At 75.3% G+C, this 12,604-nt stretch overlaps 2 protein-coding genes across 3 annotated transcripts; one reads left to right on the forward strand and one right to left on the reverse strand.

Annotated features, from left to right (window-relative positions):
• Positions 1-333: 333 nt before the first annotated feature.
• On the forward strand, positions 334-8,952 carry NCKAP5L (NCK associated protein 5 like). Of its 2 annotated transcripts, none has more exons than XM_068410496.1 (13): positions 334-371; positions 3,744-3,785; positions 3,882-3,989; positions 4,414-4,482; positions 4,610-4,648; positions 4,751-4,870; positions 4,965-5,072; positions 5,404-7,121; positions 7,359-7,512; positions 7,667-7,745; positions 7,825-8,118; positions 8,267-8,406; positions 8,535-8,952. In XM_068410496.1, the coding sequence occupies exons 3-13, from the start codon at positions 3,888-3,890 to the stop codon at positions 8,769-8,771; spliced, it is 3,060 nt and encodes a 1,019-aa protein (XP_068266597.1). In that variant the 5' UTR covers positions 334-371; positions 3,744-3,785; positions 3,882-3,887; the 3' UTR covers positions 8,772-8,952. The 2 variants fall into 2 exon arrangements, with proteins under 2 accessions (XP_068266597.1, XP_068266598.1); XM_068410497.1 differs by lacking the exon at positions 334-371 and adding an exon at positions 2,885-2,926.
• A 514-nt stretch (positions 8,953-9,466) lies between these two features.
• On the reverse strand, positions 9,467-12,604 carry TMBIM6 (transmembrane BAX inhibitor motif containing 6). The gene is made up of 10 exons (XM_068410283.1): positions 12,539-12,604; positions 11,010-11,107; positions 10,811-10,919; positions 10,594-10,714; positions 10,423-10,471; positions 10,249-10,346; positions 10,055-10,134; positions 9,848-9,948; positions 9,685-9,757; positions 9,467-9,595 (listed from the first exon to the last, which is right to left on the reverse strand). Exons 2-10 carry the CDS (start codon positions 11,063-11,065, stop codon positions 9,572-9,574), a joined length of 711 nt encoding a protein of 236 aa, XP_068266384.1. The 5' UTR covers positions 11,066-11,107; positions 12,539-12,604; the 3' UTR covers positions 9,467-9,571.

A 12,604-nucleotide genomic window follows, 5' to 3' on the forward strand; every position in this document is an offset into this window, starting at 1 on the left:
CGCGTGGGCTCCGGGGCGGCGGGGGGAGCCCGGGGCAGCGGGGGCCCGGATGCCCGGTGCCGTATCCCCCTCGGGGGGCAGCCGGGGGCACCGGGTGCCTCTCGGGCAGCTCCGGGGGTCGCGGCGGTGGGAGGCACCGGGTGGGAGGCGGCGATCCTGGTCCCGGGAAAGGGCAGCGGTGGCGGCGGCAGCACCGGGACCCCCGGGCCCCCCCCCCCCCCGCCGCCCCCGGGCGCGGATTGGCGGCGGCGGGGGCGCAGGGCGGAGCCGGCCCGGTGGAGCCATGACATCACCGCCGCCGGGCGGCCCCGGCCCCGGTGCCCGCCGCGCCGCCCCGCGCCGCCGCCGCCGCCCCCCCGCCGCAGCCCCCGGTGAGTCCGGCCGCGCCGCCGCGGGGGGGGGGGTCCCCGGGGAAGTCGCACCGTGGCTCGGGGGCACCGGCAGCCCCGCGGGGCGGAGGGGGGGTCCCCGCTGCCACCGGGCACCGGGACGTGCCGCGGGGGGGGGGGGGCCCGGGCGGCGGGGCCGGGGGGGCCCCGGGGGGAGCGTCCCGACTCCGTATGTCCCCGGTGCCCCCCGGTGCATCCCGGCTGTCCCCACCGCGTGTCCCCGGGCTGTTGTCCCCAGAACATCCCGTGTGCCCCCAGCGCGTCCCGCCTGTCCCCGGTGTGTCCCCACCGTCCCCTGGTGCTTCCAGGCTCTCTCCCCGCTGTGTCCCCAGTGTCCCCAGTGTCCCCACTGCATCTTGGCTCTCCCTGGGGTGTCCCCAGTGTCCCCACTGCATCCTGGCTGTCCCTGATGTGTCCCCCACCGTCCTCCATCCCACCCGCCGGTCCCCACTGTCCCCGGTACATCCCAGCTGTCCCCTGTGTGTCTTTGCTGTCCCCCCCGCATCCTGGCTGTCCCCAATGTCCCCACTGCATCCTGGCATGTCCCTGGGGTGTCCCCAGTGTCCCCACTGCATCCTGGCTGTCCCTGGGGTGTCCCCAGTGTCCCCACTGCATCCTGGCATGTCCCTGGGGTGTCCCCAGTGTCCCCACTGCATCCTGGCATGTCCCTGGGGTGTCCCCAGTGTCCCCACTGCATCCTGGCTGTCCCCAGTGTCCCCACTGCATCCCGGCATGTCCCTGGGCTGTCCCCAGTGTCCCCACTGCATCCTGGCATGTCCCTGATGTGTCCCTGGTGAGTCCCAGCTGTCCTCAGTGTGTCCCTGCCACCCCAAGGCTGTTTATCCAGCACATCCCACTTGTCCCTGGTGCATCCTGGCTGTCCCCAGGGTGTCCTTGCTGTCCTCCGTGCATCCTCGCTGTCCCTGGGCTGTCCCCGCTGTCCCCTGTGTGTCCTGGCTGCCCCAAGAGCAGCCCAGGGCAGTCTTGGGGACCCTCAGGGCTGTCACCCCATGTCCCCAGGCTCAGGGTGGCGACCCTGGCATGGGGCAGGCCAAGGCCAGCCCGTTGTGGCCGATGGTGGCCAGGGTGCAGGGCACCGTTCCCTGCCGCGCTGGCACGTCCACAGCCGTGCGGTTTGGGCACGTGCCGTGTCCCCGCGGCGCCTGGGGCGGCGGGTGCGAGCGGCCGCTGTCCCTCAGCCCAGGGTGACCGCGGGGGACCGGGGAGGGGGACACGGGCTCCGGGTGGCCCTGGCTTTGCCGGCGCCGTGTCCCCGTCCCCACAGGGCCCCTCGTGCTGCGCCGTGCTGGGGAGGGGGCTGCGCCGTCCCTCCGTCGGGGCCCCCTCGGCTGTTCCCCGCCGGCGGGGCCTGGGGGGGCCGCGGGCGGCTCTTCCCCTCCAGACGGAGCCTCACTTCCCCCGTGACGCAGCCGGAGCCGCCGGCCCCGGGGCCGCTTCCTGCGCCGGGGCAGCGCGAGGGGGGCCCACGGGCACCACGGGCCACCCCGGGGACCCGCCTGGGCTTGCTGCTGGCCCCACGTGCTGCAGGGGGACGGGGACAGGGACAGGGACAGGGACAGCACGTGCGAGGTCCGGCCGCGTGTGCTGGCGAGGGTGCACGGGGCTGCTGCGCACCGGGCCGGCGGGGTCCCGGGTGTGTGGCCAAGGTCACGGCCCAGCGGGTTGGGGACAGCTGGTTTGGGGCTCGGTGGGGACATGGGGACGTCTGTGCCCGTCCCCACGTGCCGAGCAGGGCGGTAGGTGCCAGCGCTGCGGTTGTTTTTGCCGCTCTCGGTGCGTCGGGTGGGAGAAGGCGGCAGTTCGCTCCGGTGGCCCCCGGTGCCCCCAGCCCCGGTGCAGCCCTGCGGGGTCCCCGGGGGGGGACAGGGCTGTGGCGAGCGCTGCCCGTGCCCCGACCCCACCTTCTCCCGGTGACCCCCCTCCCGGCCTCCATCTCCCCCAGACCCTCCCGTTGTCACCCCGGTTACCCCCGTCCTGCCGAACCCCCGTCGGGGCACCGGGCATTGCCACCGTGGGCCATGCGTGACCCCCAACCCCTGCCCGGCCCGTGGGGCGCAGCCGGGAGGCCACGGCCGGGGGCCACGGCACGGCCCCGAGCCCCGAGCCCCGGGGGCCTCCCCGGAGGGTGCCCGGGCTCCCGGGGGTCCCTCTCCACCGGGTGCTGGGTGCCCCGGGGGGTCCCTCTCCGTGGGTGCCACATGGGGGTGCCCGGTGCCGCCTCTCCCGGGATGCCCGGTGTCCTGGGGTCCCCGGTGCCCCGGCCCCCCGCCCCGTGCCGGCTTCCCGGTGCTCCCTGTCCGGGGCTGCCGCTGGCGGAGCCGCGCACCGGGGGCGGCGGCGGCGGCGGCTCCATCGCGGCTCCTCCCCGGCCGCGACGGGAAGGCGGAGCCGGGGCCGCCGCCGCCTCCCAACAATAGCGCGGCCGGGCCGGGCCGGGATGGAGCCGCCGCCGCTGCCGGGACCGGCCCCGGGGCCGCGCTGAGCGGGGCCGGGCGGCGCCGCCGGGAGCCCCGGGCGTGAGTGAGCGGGGACGGGGCGGGGGGGGCCCAGGCAGGGGCCGGTGCTCGGGGCCGGTGCTCGGGGCCGGTGCTCGGGGCCGGCCCCTGTTCCGGTGCGCACGGGGCGCGGGGAGGCACCGGCACCGGCGGCGGGGAGAGCCCCGGGGGAAGCGGCGTGTCCGGCACCGGGGCGAGAGCCGGGGCTCCCGTCTGCACCCCGGGGGTCCTGGGCACGGGGCGCTGCTCATTCCGGTGCCGCGGGGCCGGTCCCGGTGGTCCTGGGCACCCGGTGGTGGGCATCCCGGTGCCCCGGGGCCGGTGTGAGCCCCGGCGGTGCTGGGCATCCCGGTGCCCCGGGGCCGGTGTGAGCCCCGGCGGTGCTGGGCATCCCGGTGCCCCGGGGCCGGTGTGAGCCCCGGCGGTGCTGGGCATCCCGGTGCCCCGGGGCCGGTGTGAGCCCCGGCGGTGCTGGGCATCCCGGTGCCCCGGGGCCGGTGTGAGCCCCGGGGGTCCTGGGCACCCGGTGCCCCGGGGCCGGTGTGAGCCCCGGGGGTCCTGGGCACCCGGTGCCCCGGGGCCGGTGTGAGCCCCGGGGGTCCTGGGCACCCGGTGCCCCGGGGCCGGTGTGAGCCCCGGGGGTCCTGGGCCCCCGGTGCCTCACATCCCGGTGCCCCAGGGCCAGTCCCAAGGTCCCTGCATGCCCCGGGAAGGGACCGGGGTGGCTGCGCCGCAGGAGGGGTCCCCGCGGCTCCGGGTGCCGGGGTTGGGGCTCCCGGTGCCCCGGGGCTCCCCCGAGGCTTCGTCCCCCCGCCCTCAGCCCCGTTGTCCCCTGCAGGTGACACCGCGGAGGGACGGGGCTGGGGACGCCCGGAGCGAGGTAAGGGGGGTCTGGGCTGCCCCGGGCCTGGCAGTGCCGGGGGGACACCGGGCAGGAGCCAGCGGGGCCCCCAGCCTGACGCGCGTCCCCCCGCAGCCAGCGATGTCGGAGAGCGTGGCCGAGGCGCCGGGAGACGGGAGCCCCGCGGCGCTGGGCGAGACGGGCACCAGCCATGAGCTCCTGCGGCGGCTGCGGGAGCTGGAGGTACGGCGGGGGCCGGTGGCCAGGGCCACCGAGAGCCAGGGCCACCAGGTAGCCGTGGCCGGTGCCACTGGGCAGCCATGGCCACCAGTAACTAGGGCTGCCAGGGCAGCCGTGGCCATTGTCACCAGGCAGCCGTGGCCACCGTGCAGCCATGACCATTGCCTTTGGGCAGCCGTGGCTACTGGCATCGTGCAGCCAGTGGCCGGTGCCACGGAGCCAGCAGCCCAGACGCCACGGTGCAGGGCAGCGCTTTCCTGCTTTCTGTGGCCCTCGTGTGCCACCGCTCCTGGGGCACCCTTGTCCCTCCATGCGTGGCCCTGGGTCCCACCAGGCAGAGGAGGGGTCCCCTGGGTGCCATGAGGGGGGGTCCAGGTGCCCGGGCCCCTCCAGCGTGCCCCCTGAGCCGTCCCCTCTCTGTCCCCAGGCGGAGAACTCGGCCCTGGCCCAGGCCAACGAGAACCAGCGGGAGACATACGAGCGCTGCCTGGACGAGGTACCGGGGTGGGGGGGGGTGCGTGTGACATGTGTGGGCACGTGGGACACGTGTACACACGCGTGTGCCAGGGCACGGGGCTGCGTGTGCCCTCGCACCCACCCAGGGCCCCCCCTTTGCTCCCCAGGTTGCCAACCATGTGGTGCAGGCGCTGCTCAACCAGAAGGTGGGTGTCGGGGGGTGTCGGGGGGCTGGAGGGGGACTGGGGGGGGGTGTCAGGGGGCTGGGGGGGTCCCAGCTGATGCCCCCCCGCCCCTGCCCCATCCAGGACCTGCGCGAGGAGTGCATCAAGCTGAAGAAACGGGTCTTCGACCTGGAGCGGCAGAACCAGGCGCTGAGCGACCTCCTCCAGCAGAAGCTGCAGCTCTCGGCCGCGGCCCTGCCCCAGGTGTGCCCGGGGCCGCCTCGGTGCTGGGGGGGGGTCACGGGGCAGAGCCCCCCCCCTGCCCCAAAGCTTAACCTGGCGTCTCCCTCCTCTCCAGCTCCTGCTGCACCTGGTGTCCCCGGACACCCCAGCCAGCCCCCAGCCGGGCTCCGCTGAGCAGCCCCCGGCACCGCTGCCCCCCGGCTGCTGCGTCCCCCCGACCGAGGTGGGTACCGGCACCTCTGCCCCCCCCCAGCTCCGGTGTCCCCCTCTCCGGGCGGTGACATCCCCCTCCCCAAGCTCATGCTGTTGCCCTCCCAAGCCTGCGGTGTCCCCAGGCCTGTGGCACCCCGGGCCCCTGGTGTCCTCCCCTCTGTCCCCCTCCCCGGGTCCCTGGTGTCCCCATCCCTGACCCCATTGTGTCCCCACCCCAAACCCCATCGCGTCCCTCTCCACCCACGCTGTCCCCAGGGCGTCCCCCCTCTCCCAGCCCCAGCGCGGTGCCGTGGGGCTCAGCGCCGGCTGCCCGTGGGGTGACGGTGCCCGGTCCCCCGCAGGTGACCCCGCCGGTGCCGTCGGGCAGCCCCGGCGCCCCCCCCCTGGACGCCCTCTCCCCCTTCTTTAAGAAGAAAGCCCAGATCCTGGAGGTGCTGCGCAAGCTGGAGGAGACGGACCCGCTGCTGGGGCCCCCCCCGGCCTCCCCCGGCTCCCCCGAGCCCTGCGCCGCCCCGGCCTGGCCCCCCTGCGCGCTGCGGGGGCCGGGGGCTGCGGGGGGGTGGCGGGGGGCCGAGGGCAGCCCCTGCTCCTCGCCGGAGGAGCCCGCGCCGCCCCGGGGGGCCCTGCTCAGCGCCTTGGCCGAGCGGCTGCTGCGGGGCGACGGCGGGTGCTGCCGGCGCAGCGGCGAAGCCCCCGGGGGCCCCCCCCGGCCGCGGCTCAGCGAGCACCCGGCTTTCCTGGGGCTCTACGAGGAGACCCCCGAGGGGGGGGGCTTCGGCCCGCTCTCGCCCGGGGAGGGCACCGACCCCCTGCCCGCCCCCCCCAAGGGGCTCAAGCTGCCGCCCCCCCCCGGGGGGCTGCGCCTCAGCCCCCAGCTCCCCCGCGCCTCCAAGATCCCCTGCCGCGGGGGCCACCCCGAGGCCTCGCCGGTGCTCAGCCGCCGCGCGTCCCCCGACGCCCCCCCGGAGCCCGGCTCCCCCGAGCCCCCCCCCTTCCCCCCGCCACGCACCCACGAGGGGCCTGAGCAGCCCCCCGGCCCGCCGGGCCCCCCCGGTAGCGGGGAGCGGGCGGCCGCCTCCCCCCCCAGCGCCCGCCGCGGCACGGGGGGCTCGGCCCCCTCCCGCCGCCCCGGCAAGAAGCCCCCCGAGCCGGGCTACCTGCCCTTCAAGGAGCGCTTGGCCGCCCTGGGCAAGCTGCGGGGGGCCGAGGGCCGCGAGCCCCCCGGGCCGGGGCGGCCTGAGCGGGGCCACGGGGCCGAGCCGCGGCCCCCTCCCCGGGGGGGCTTGGGGGGCAGCCTGAAGCACCCCGAGCCGGCGCACGGCGCAGAGCCCCTGGCCCGCTGCTACTCCTCTGGCTCCATGGGCGAGCCCGGCAAGGCGGGGGGCAAGGGGCGCCCGGCGGGTGGCAGGACCCCCCCGGCGCCCCCCGCCAAGGCCTCCCGCAGCCCCCACGGCAGCCCCACCAAGCTGCCCACCAAGGCGGGCACCGGCAAAGCCGGGACGCCGCGGGGCGAGGAGCCGGTGGGTGCCAAAGCGCCGGGGGTCCCCCGTAAAGCACCGCCGGCCACCGAGCCCCCCGGCACGGGGCCGCCACCACCGGGCGCCGGCGGGCACTCGGCCATCGAGGAGAAGGTGATGAAGGGCATCGAGGAGAACGTGCTGCGGCTGCAGGGGCAGGAGCGGGCGCCGGCGGGCGAAGCCAAGGGGAAGGCGGCCGGCGGCTTGGCCAGCTGGTTCGGGCTGCGGCGCAGCAAGCTGCCGGCGCTGAGCCGGCGCGGCGACGGCGGGCGCGGGCGGGAGTGGGCCGGGACCCCGGCCCCCCTGCGCAGGGAGGTCAAGTTGGCCGCCCGCAAGCTGGAAGCCGAGAGCCTGAACATCTCGAAGCTGATGGAGAAGGCGGAGGATCTGCGGAAGGCGCTGCGGGAGGAGCACGCCTTCCTGCAGGGGCTGGCGCTGGAGAAGGGGCGCCCGCGGGCGGGGGGCCCCCGCGGCCCCGGCCACCTCCCGGCCGTGTACCAGGAGGTGACGGCCGAGACCTTCATGCAGCAGCTGCTCGACAGGTCAGTGGTGACCCCAGGGGGGCTGGTGGGTGGGGGGGTGGTGGGTGCCCACCTTGATGTGGCATTGTCCCCAGCGGTGGCCCCAGGGGGGCTGGTGGGTGGGGTGGTGGTGGGTGCCCACCCTGACATGGAATTGTCCCCAGTGGTGGCCCCAGGGGGCTGGTGGGAGGGCTGGTGGGGTGGTGGGTGCCCACCCTGATGTGGTGGGTCCCCACCCTGACGTGGCGTTGTCCCCAGGGTGGATGGCAAGGACGTCCCCTACGAGAGCCGCCTGGAGCACAAGCGGGACCTCTGTGACCTCCGGCGCGTCCCCCCCGACGCCAAAGACCCCCGGCTCTGCCGCCCGCCCCGCAACGGCATCGTGGGACACCTGCGGGAGCCCCCTGACAAGGTGAGGACCCCCCCCAGCCACCAGCCACCCCGCCATGGCCACCATCAGCCATGTGCCCTCCCCACACCCTGCCATGGCCACCACCAGCCATATGTCCCCTCCAGGGGGGTTCCCATGGCCACTCACCCTCTCCCCCCCCACACACCCCCCGCAGGTGCCCGACGTGGGGCTCCGGGACGAGCTGCCGTCGGACGAGAGTTTGTCCGAGTCGGGGACGTCGCAGCACTTCGCCGGTGAGGGGGTGCCAGGGTGGGGGGGTAACGTGGTGGGAAGGGGGTCCCTGGCACTGACCCCCCCCCCATGTGCCAGCAGCCTGCGGGTCGCTGACGCGGACGCTGGACAGCGGGATCGGGACCTTCCCCCCGCCCGACTACGGGGGGGTCCCCGCCAAGAGCACCCCCAAACCGCGGGGCCGCCCCGAGCCGCTGCCCGGGGCCGTCCCGGCGCGGCCGCCGGCCAGCACCAAAGTGCCGCGCAAGGCCCGGACGCTGGAGCGGGAGGTGGCCAGCGCCGAGGAGCTGCTGGTGGCCACCAAGCACCGGAGTGCCCCGGCCTGCCACCCCCCGGCCCCTCCCGGCCCCCACGGCCACCGCGCCGCTCCCCAAGGTCAGGGTCGCACCGGGGGGCATGCGAGGCCTCGGTGATGGTACCGGGTGGGCACCGATGCTCGTGCGCGGTGCACCGGGGCTTGGCCCCCGGTGGGGGTCACGGGGGGGCCCTACAGCCCAGCACTGACCCCCCCCTCGCCCCGCAGACGCCGGGGCCGACGCCGGGAAGCCGCGGCGCGTCCAGCAGAGCAAGAACTGGACCTTCCCCAACGCCAAAGCCTGCGGCGCCGCCGACCCCTTCCTGTGCCCCTCCGGGGGGCTGGAGGGGCTGCACCGGCCCACGCTGGTAAGGGGGGGGGCAGGGAGGGGATGGGGGGGGGCTGTGGGGCACCCCCAGCCAGCCCTGGGGTGGCATTGGCAGAGTGGGGGGCACAGTGAGCCCCCCCCCCTCACCACGCTGTCCCCCCTCCCCAGGCGCCCATGTGCAGCCCCGTGGGGCGTCGAGGGGCGTCCCCGGAGGCCCCCCCGCCGCTGCCCCCCGCCCTGAGCGCCAGCAGCAGCCGCACGCCCAGCGCCTCGGACGTGGGGGACGAGGGCAGCCCCGAGGCGCGGTCGCAGGATGGGGGGCGCGGTCCCCCCGGGCTCGAGCACTCCGAGTCCCTCAGCGACTCCCTCTACGACAGCCTCTCGTCCTGCGGCAGCCAGGGCTGAGCCCCCCCCGCCCCGGGGGGCACCCGCACGTCTTCCACCACCCCCCCCCTCCCATCCAGGGGTGCTGCCCAGGGTTGGGGGGGGGTCCCGCTGCCCTGTCCCCCTCCCCCCCCATCACCCGGCTCTCTCCGATGGTGCTATCGCAGTGTACAGCCCCCCCCCGCCGGGTTTTTAACTCAATAAACCCCCCCCCGCCCCCTCCCCAGTTTATTTATACACGTTATTGTGCACCCGCTGTGGTCTCTGCGCCGGGGGGGGACCGAGGGGGGGGAGAGGGGCAAGTTTGAGCGGTTTTATTGACTCGTCCCGGTGTACAAAGAGGCGGCGGCGGGAGGGGGGAGCTCGGGAGCGACGGCGGCGGCCCCTGCGGCCCCGCCAGACGGCTCACCCGTGTGGTCTTGGCACAAGGAGAGGCTCCGCCACCGTGTTTGGCTCCGAGGGTCCCACCAGCCCCCCCCCACGCTGGCACGGGGGGGCCTGGGTGGGGGGTAAGGCCCCGGCTCCCTGCGCAAAGGGGCTGCGGGGAGAAACCTCTGCAGAAAGCTGACGTGTCGGGGACCCCCCCGAGGGGCTGGGGGGTTCTGGGGGGAGCCGGGCCGGGGTGGGGGGAGCCGGACTCCAGCAGGATCCAAAATTGGCCGGTTTCTAATCAAAGAAAAGCGAAAAAAAACGAGAGGAAAAAAAACCCCACAAGGTGCGAAAGCTTCTGGGCTGCCCCGCGGCGGCAGCGAGCGCGACCCCTTTAATGAACGGGAGAGGGGACGGGGACGGGGACGGCTCCACCTCGGCCTGGAGCCGCTTCACTTCTTCTCCTTCTTCTTGTTCTGCAAGAGCAGAGGGAGCCGGTCACTGCCGGTGTCCCCGCCCCGTGCCAAGGGGCAGGTCTGTGTCCCCCCAGGGGACTGTCACCCACCTCGGTCATGCCCAGGATTATGAGGAGCTCCCGGAAGATGTTGACGAAGTCGAGGAAGAGATCGACGCAGTGCCTGGGGGAGGGAGGGGGTCAGGGGGCCCCCCCGGCCCGCCCCAGTGCCCCCCCCGTGCCCCGGTGCCCCCCACCCGGCCCCGGCACCCACCAGATGTAATCCTTGTCCCCGCTCTCCGCCTTCTCGATGATGAGCTGCGTGTCGAAGAGCACGAAGCCGCACATGATCATCAGCCCCACGTAGAGGTTGGCCTAGGGAGAGGGAGGGAGAGAGGACGTGAAGATGGGGACGGCCCCGTGTCGGTGTCACCGGTGCCAGCTGATGTCTGTCCGTCCGTCTGTCCGTGAGGGGACTCACCGTGAAGAGCCAAGTGGATCTCATGAAGATGTTAACCACCGAGGAGAGAAGCATCAGGGTAAGGCCAGAGAGCAGGAAACCTGTGGGGAGAGGGCAGGGAGTCAGGCCTGGCCCCCCACCCCACCCCAGGGTGCCCCCTGCCCCCTGCAGGGAGCCCCCAGACCCCGGGGGTCCCCCCTCGATCCCCCCCTCACCTCCCAGGTAGAGGAAGCTGCGGCGGCGGGCGTACAGGGCGCTCAGCGAGAAGCAGGCGAAGATGGTGGCGGTGCCCAGGAAGGCGGTGGGGACGATGCTGGGAGAGAGGAGAGGGGGGTAAAGGGGGCACGGGGGGTGGCGGGGGGGCAGCTGTGGGGGGGGAACGCTCCTACCTGGGGTTGATGGAGATGCACATTTCCAGGAGAGGCCCCAGGTTGATGCCTGGAAGGAGAGAGCGGGGCGTCACCAGGGCTGTTTTGGAGCCGTGTCAGGGACCTCGTCCCCCCCCTTCCCCACAGCTCGGGGTCCCACGGGCCTCGGGGGGGTCCCCGGTGCCCACCTACCCGTGAGCAAGGTGAAGCCGGCCAGCATCCCCAGCCTCTTCTGCTCCGTCTCCCGGCTGTGCGGGGTGGCCGTCAGCCAGATCATCAGCCCCACGGCGCCCAGGCCAGTCAGGAGGCTGAACTGGGGGGGGGAAAGGCAGGTGGGGGCCTGTGCGGCGTGGGTGGGGGGGGGCTGCGAGCACAGGGGCCACCCACGACCCCCCCAAAGGCCCCTCACCTGGAAGAGGTGGGTCACCGCATTGATGTAGGCGCCCACAGCTGCCACGAACATGCAGAGGGCGAAGCTGGAGTAGACCCTCTTCAGGTGCTCCTGGGTGGAGGCCGAGCTGCGGGCGAGAGGGGGGCGGTGAGGCTGGCGGTGAGGCCGGCGCAGACCCCCGTGACCCCCTTCCCCCCCTGCCCGAGGCGTTACTCACATGTGGGAGAACTTGAAGAGCGCATCAAAGTTGATGTTTCGGTCGAAGACGTTCATGGTGCCGGGTCGGGCCCACCGGCCGCTTCGCAGAGGTGCAAGCTGCGAGAGGGAGGGGAGGGGGGTCAGGGGGACGCCGGAGCCCCCCCCGTGCTCCCACCCTGCGCTGGAGGAGCTCAGCGGCAGCCCAGGACCTGGTGTCCCGCGCGGAGCGAGCGGCAGGAGCTGCGGGGCTCCGCCAGAGCCCTCCTCGCCCAGCTGGTGCAAGCGCCGCGGGCTGTTGCGAGCCCAGGGGCTGCCCCCGGGGAGGCCCCGAGCCCCCGGGAGCGCTGCCGGCAGCTGGAAAGCGTCTTTGTGCCAGGCTACTATTAGCGCCCGTAATGACGTCCCTGGAGGAGGCTCCGGCAGCACGAGGCTCCCTTCAGGGCTTCCTCCTCCTCCTCCTCCTCACCCCTTCCCGCTCCAGCCCCTCCGCCAGCCCCCGGTCAGGCCGGCTCGGCCGGTGCTGTTTACTCTGGCCCAACCGGCCCAGGAAGTGGCACGAGCCGCCCGTCACAGAGGGGCAGAGGGGCCTGACCAGGCTGGGGCAGACAGGGCCCGAGGGGGCACAGCCCGTGGGGTGCTCACCGGCTGCCCCGGCAGAGGGGAGGGCCTGGGGGCTTCAGCACAGACCCCTGCGCCCACTGCCCGTGTCCAGGCTTGCGCTGGTTTCGCCCTAGCAACGGGACAGCGGGAGACTGGTTGTCACTGGGCTGGTGTCACCATGCCAACGGGGACCCCCCGGCGCGGCCCCACGGCTCACGGTGGGGCAGACGCAGCGGCTGCTGCGCCACGGCCTCGCCGGGGGTTGCGCAAGGCACCGGGGAAGTGTCCCCGTGCGGGGTGTGGCGGCTGCGGGGGTGTGTGACAGCCACCGCCCGCCATGGCCGTGACAGCCCGTGTCGCCAGGCAGGGCCTGCGCTCCCCGCGGAGACACGGCGGGGGGGTCCCGGCTCCCGGGACGACAGAAGGACCCGGGGGTCCCGCACCGGGGAGCCGGGCCAGGAGCCCTCCCCCAGGCACCAGCCACTGCGGCGGGGCCGGAGCCCTTTCGGTTTCGCTGCTGACGTCCCGGGTCGGTGGCTCGAGGGCGGCCGACGGGCGCTGGCGTCAATGGGTAACCGGGACCGTCGGTCGCTGCTGGGCGACCTTTACCCACCGGCTCTGCCCCGGGCCTGGCGCTGCCCCGGGGCCGCCACCAACCACCCCCGCGTGACAGGGCCCCCCCCCCCGGCTCCCACCCCCTGCAACCACACGGAGCCCCCACGGGGGGCCCGACCTGCGGGTGCCCCCCGGGGCAGCGAGGCCTGGGGGGGGCAGGAGCTGTCCAGGCCGCGCCGGGCCCCCCCGGGGTGAGGCCTAGTGGGGGGGCAGGATCCGCCCGGGCCCCCCCGGGGTGAGGCCTGGCGGGGCGCTGGGGGCCGCCCGGGCCCGCGGGCCACCCCCGAGGCCGGGCCGGGCCCCCCCCGCCGCCGCGGCCCCCTCCGCCCTCACCTGCGCCGCGCTCCGCCGTCCGTGCCAGGCCTCGAACGGTCCCCACTCCGCCACGCCCCCGGCTCT

Source organism: Nyctibius grandis, chromosome 11 (assembly GCF_013368605.1).
Source record: "Nyctibius grandis isolate bNycGra1 chromosome 11, bNycGra1.pri, whole genome shotgun sequence".
Taxonomy (NCBI): Eukaryota; Metazoa; Chordata; class Aves; order Nyctibiiformes; family Nyctibiidae; genus Nyctibius; species Nyctibius grandis.

Bases quoted from the DNA above. Each gene is read 5' to 3' on its own strand.
- NCKAP5L (XM_068410496.1), top strand. From the start codon at position 3,888: ATGTCGGAGAGCGTGGCCGAGGCGCCGGGAGACGGGAGCCCCGCGGCG. The intron at 4,871-4,964 runs GTGTGCCCGGGG...CCTCCTCTCCAG, and splicing joins CGGCCGCGGCCCTGCCCCAG to CTCCTGCTGCACCTGGTGTC. The intron at 8,119-8,266 runs GTCAGGGTCGCA...CTCGCCCCGCAG, and splicing joins CCACCGCGCCGCTCCCCAAG to ACGCCGGGGCCGACGCCGGG.
- TMBIM6 (XM_068410283.1), bottom strand. From the start codon at position 11,065: ATGAACGTCTTCGACCGAAACATCAACTTTGATGCGCTCTTCAAGTTC. The intron at 10,472-10,593 runs GTAGGTGGGCAC...CTCTCCTTCCAG, and splicing joins CGGCTTCACCTTGCTCACGG to GCATCAACCTGGGGCCTCTC. The intron at 9,596-9,684 runs GTGGGTGACAGT...CTGCTCTTGCAG, and splicing joins TAATCCTGGGCATGACCGAG to AACAAGAAGAAGGAGAAGAA.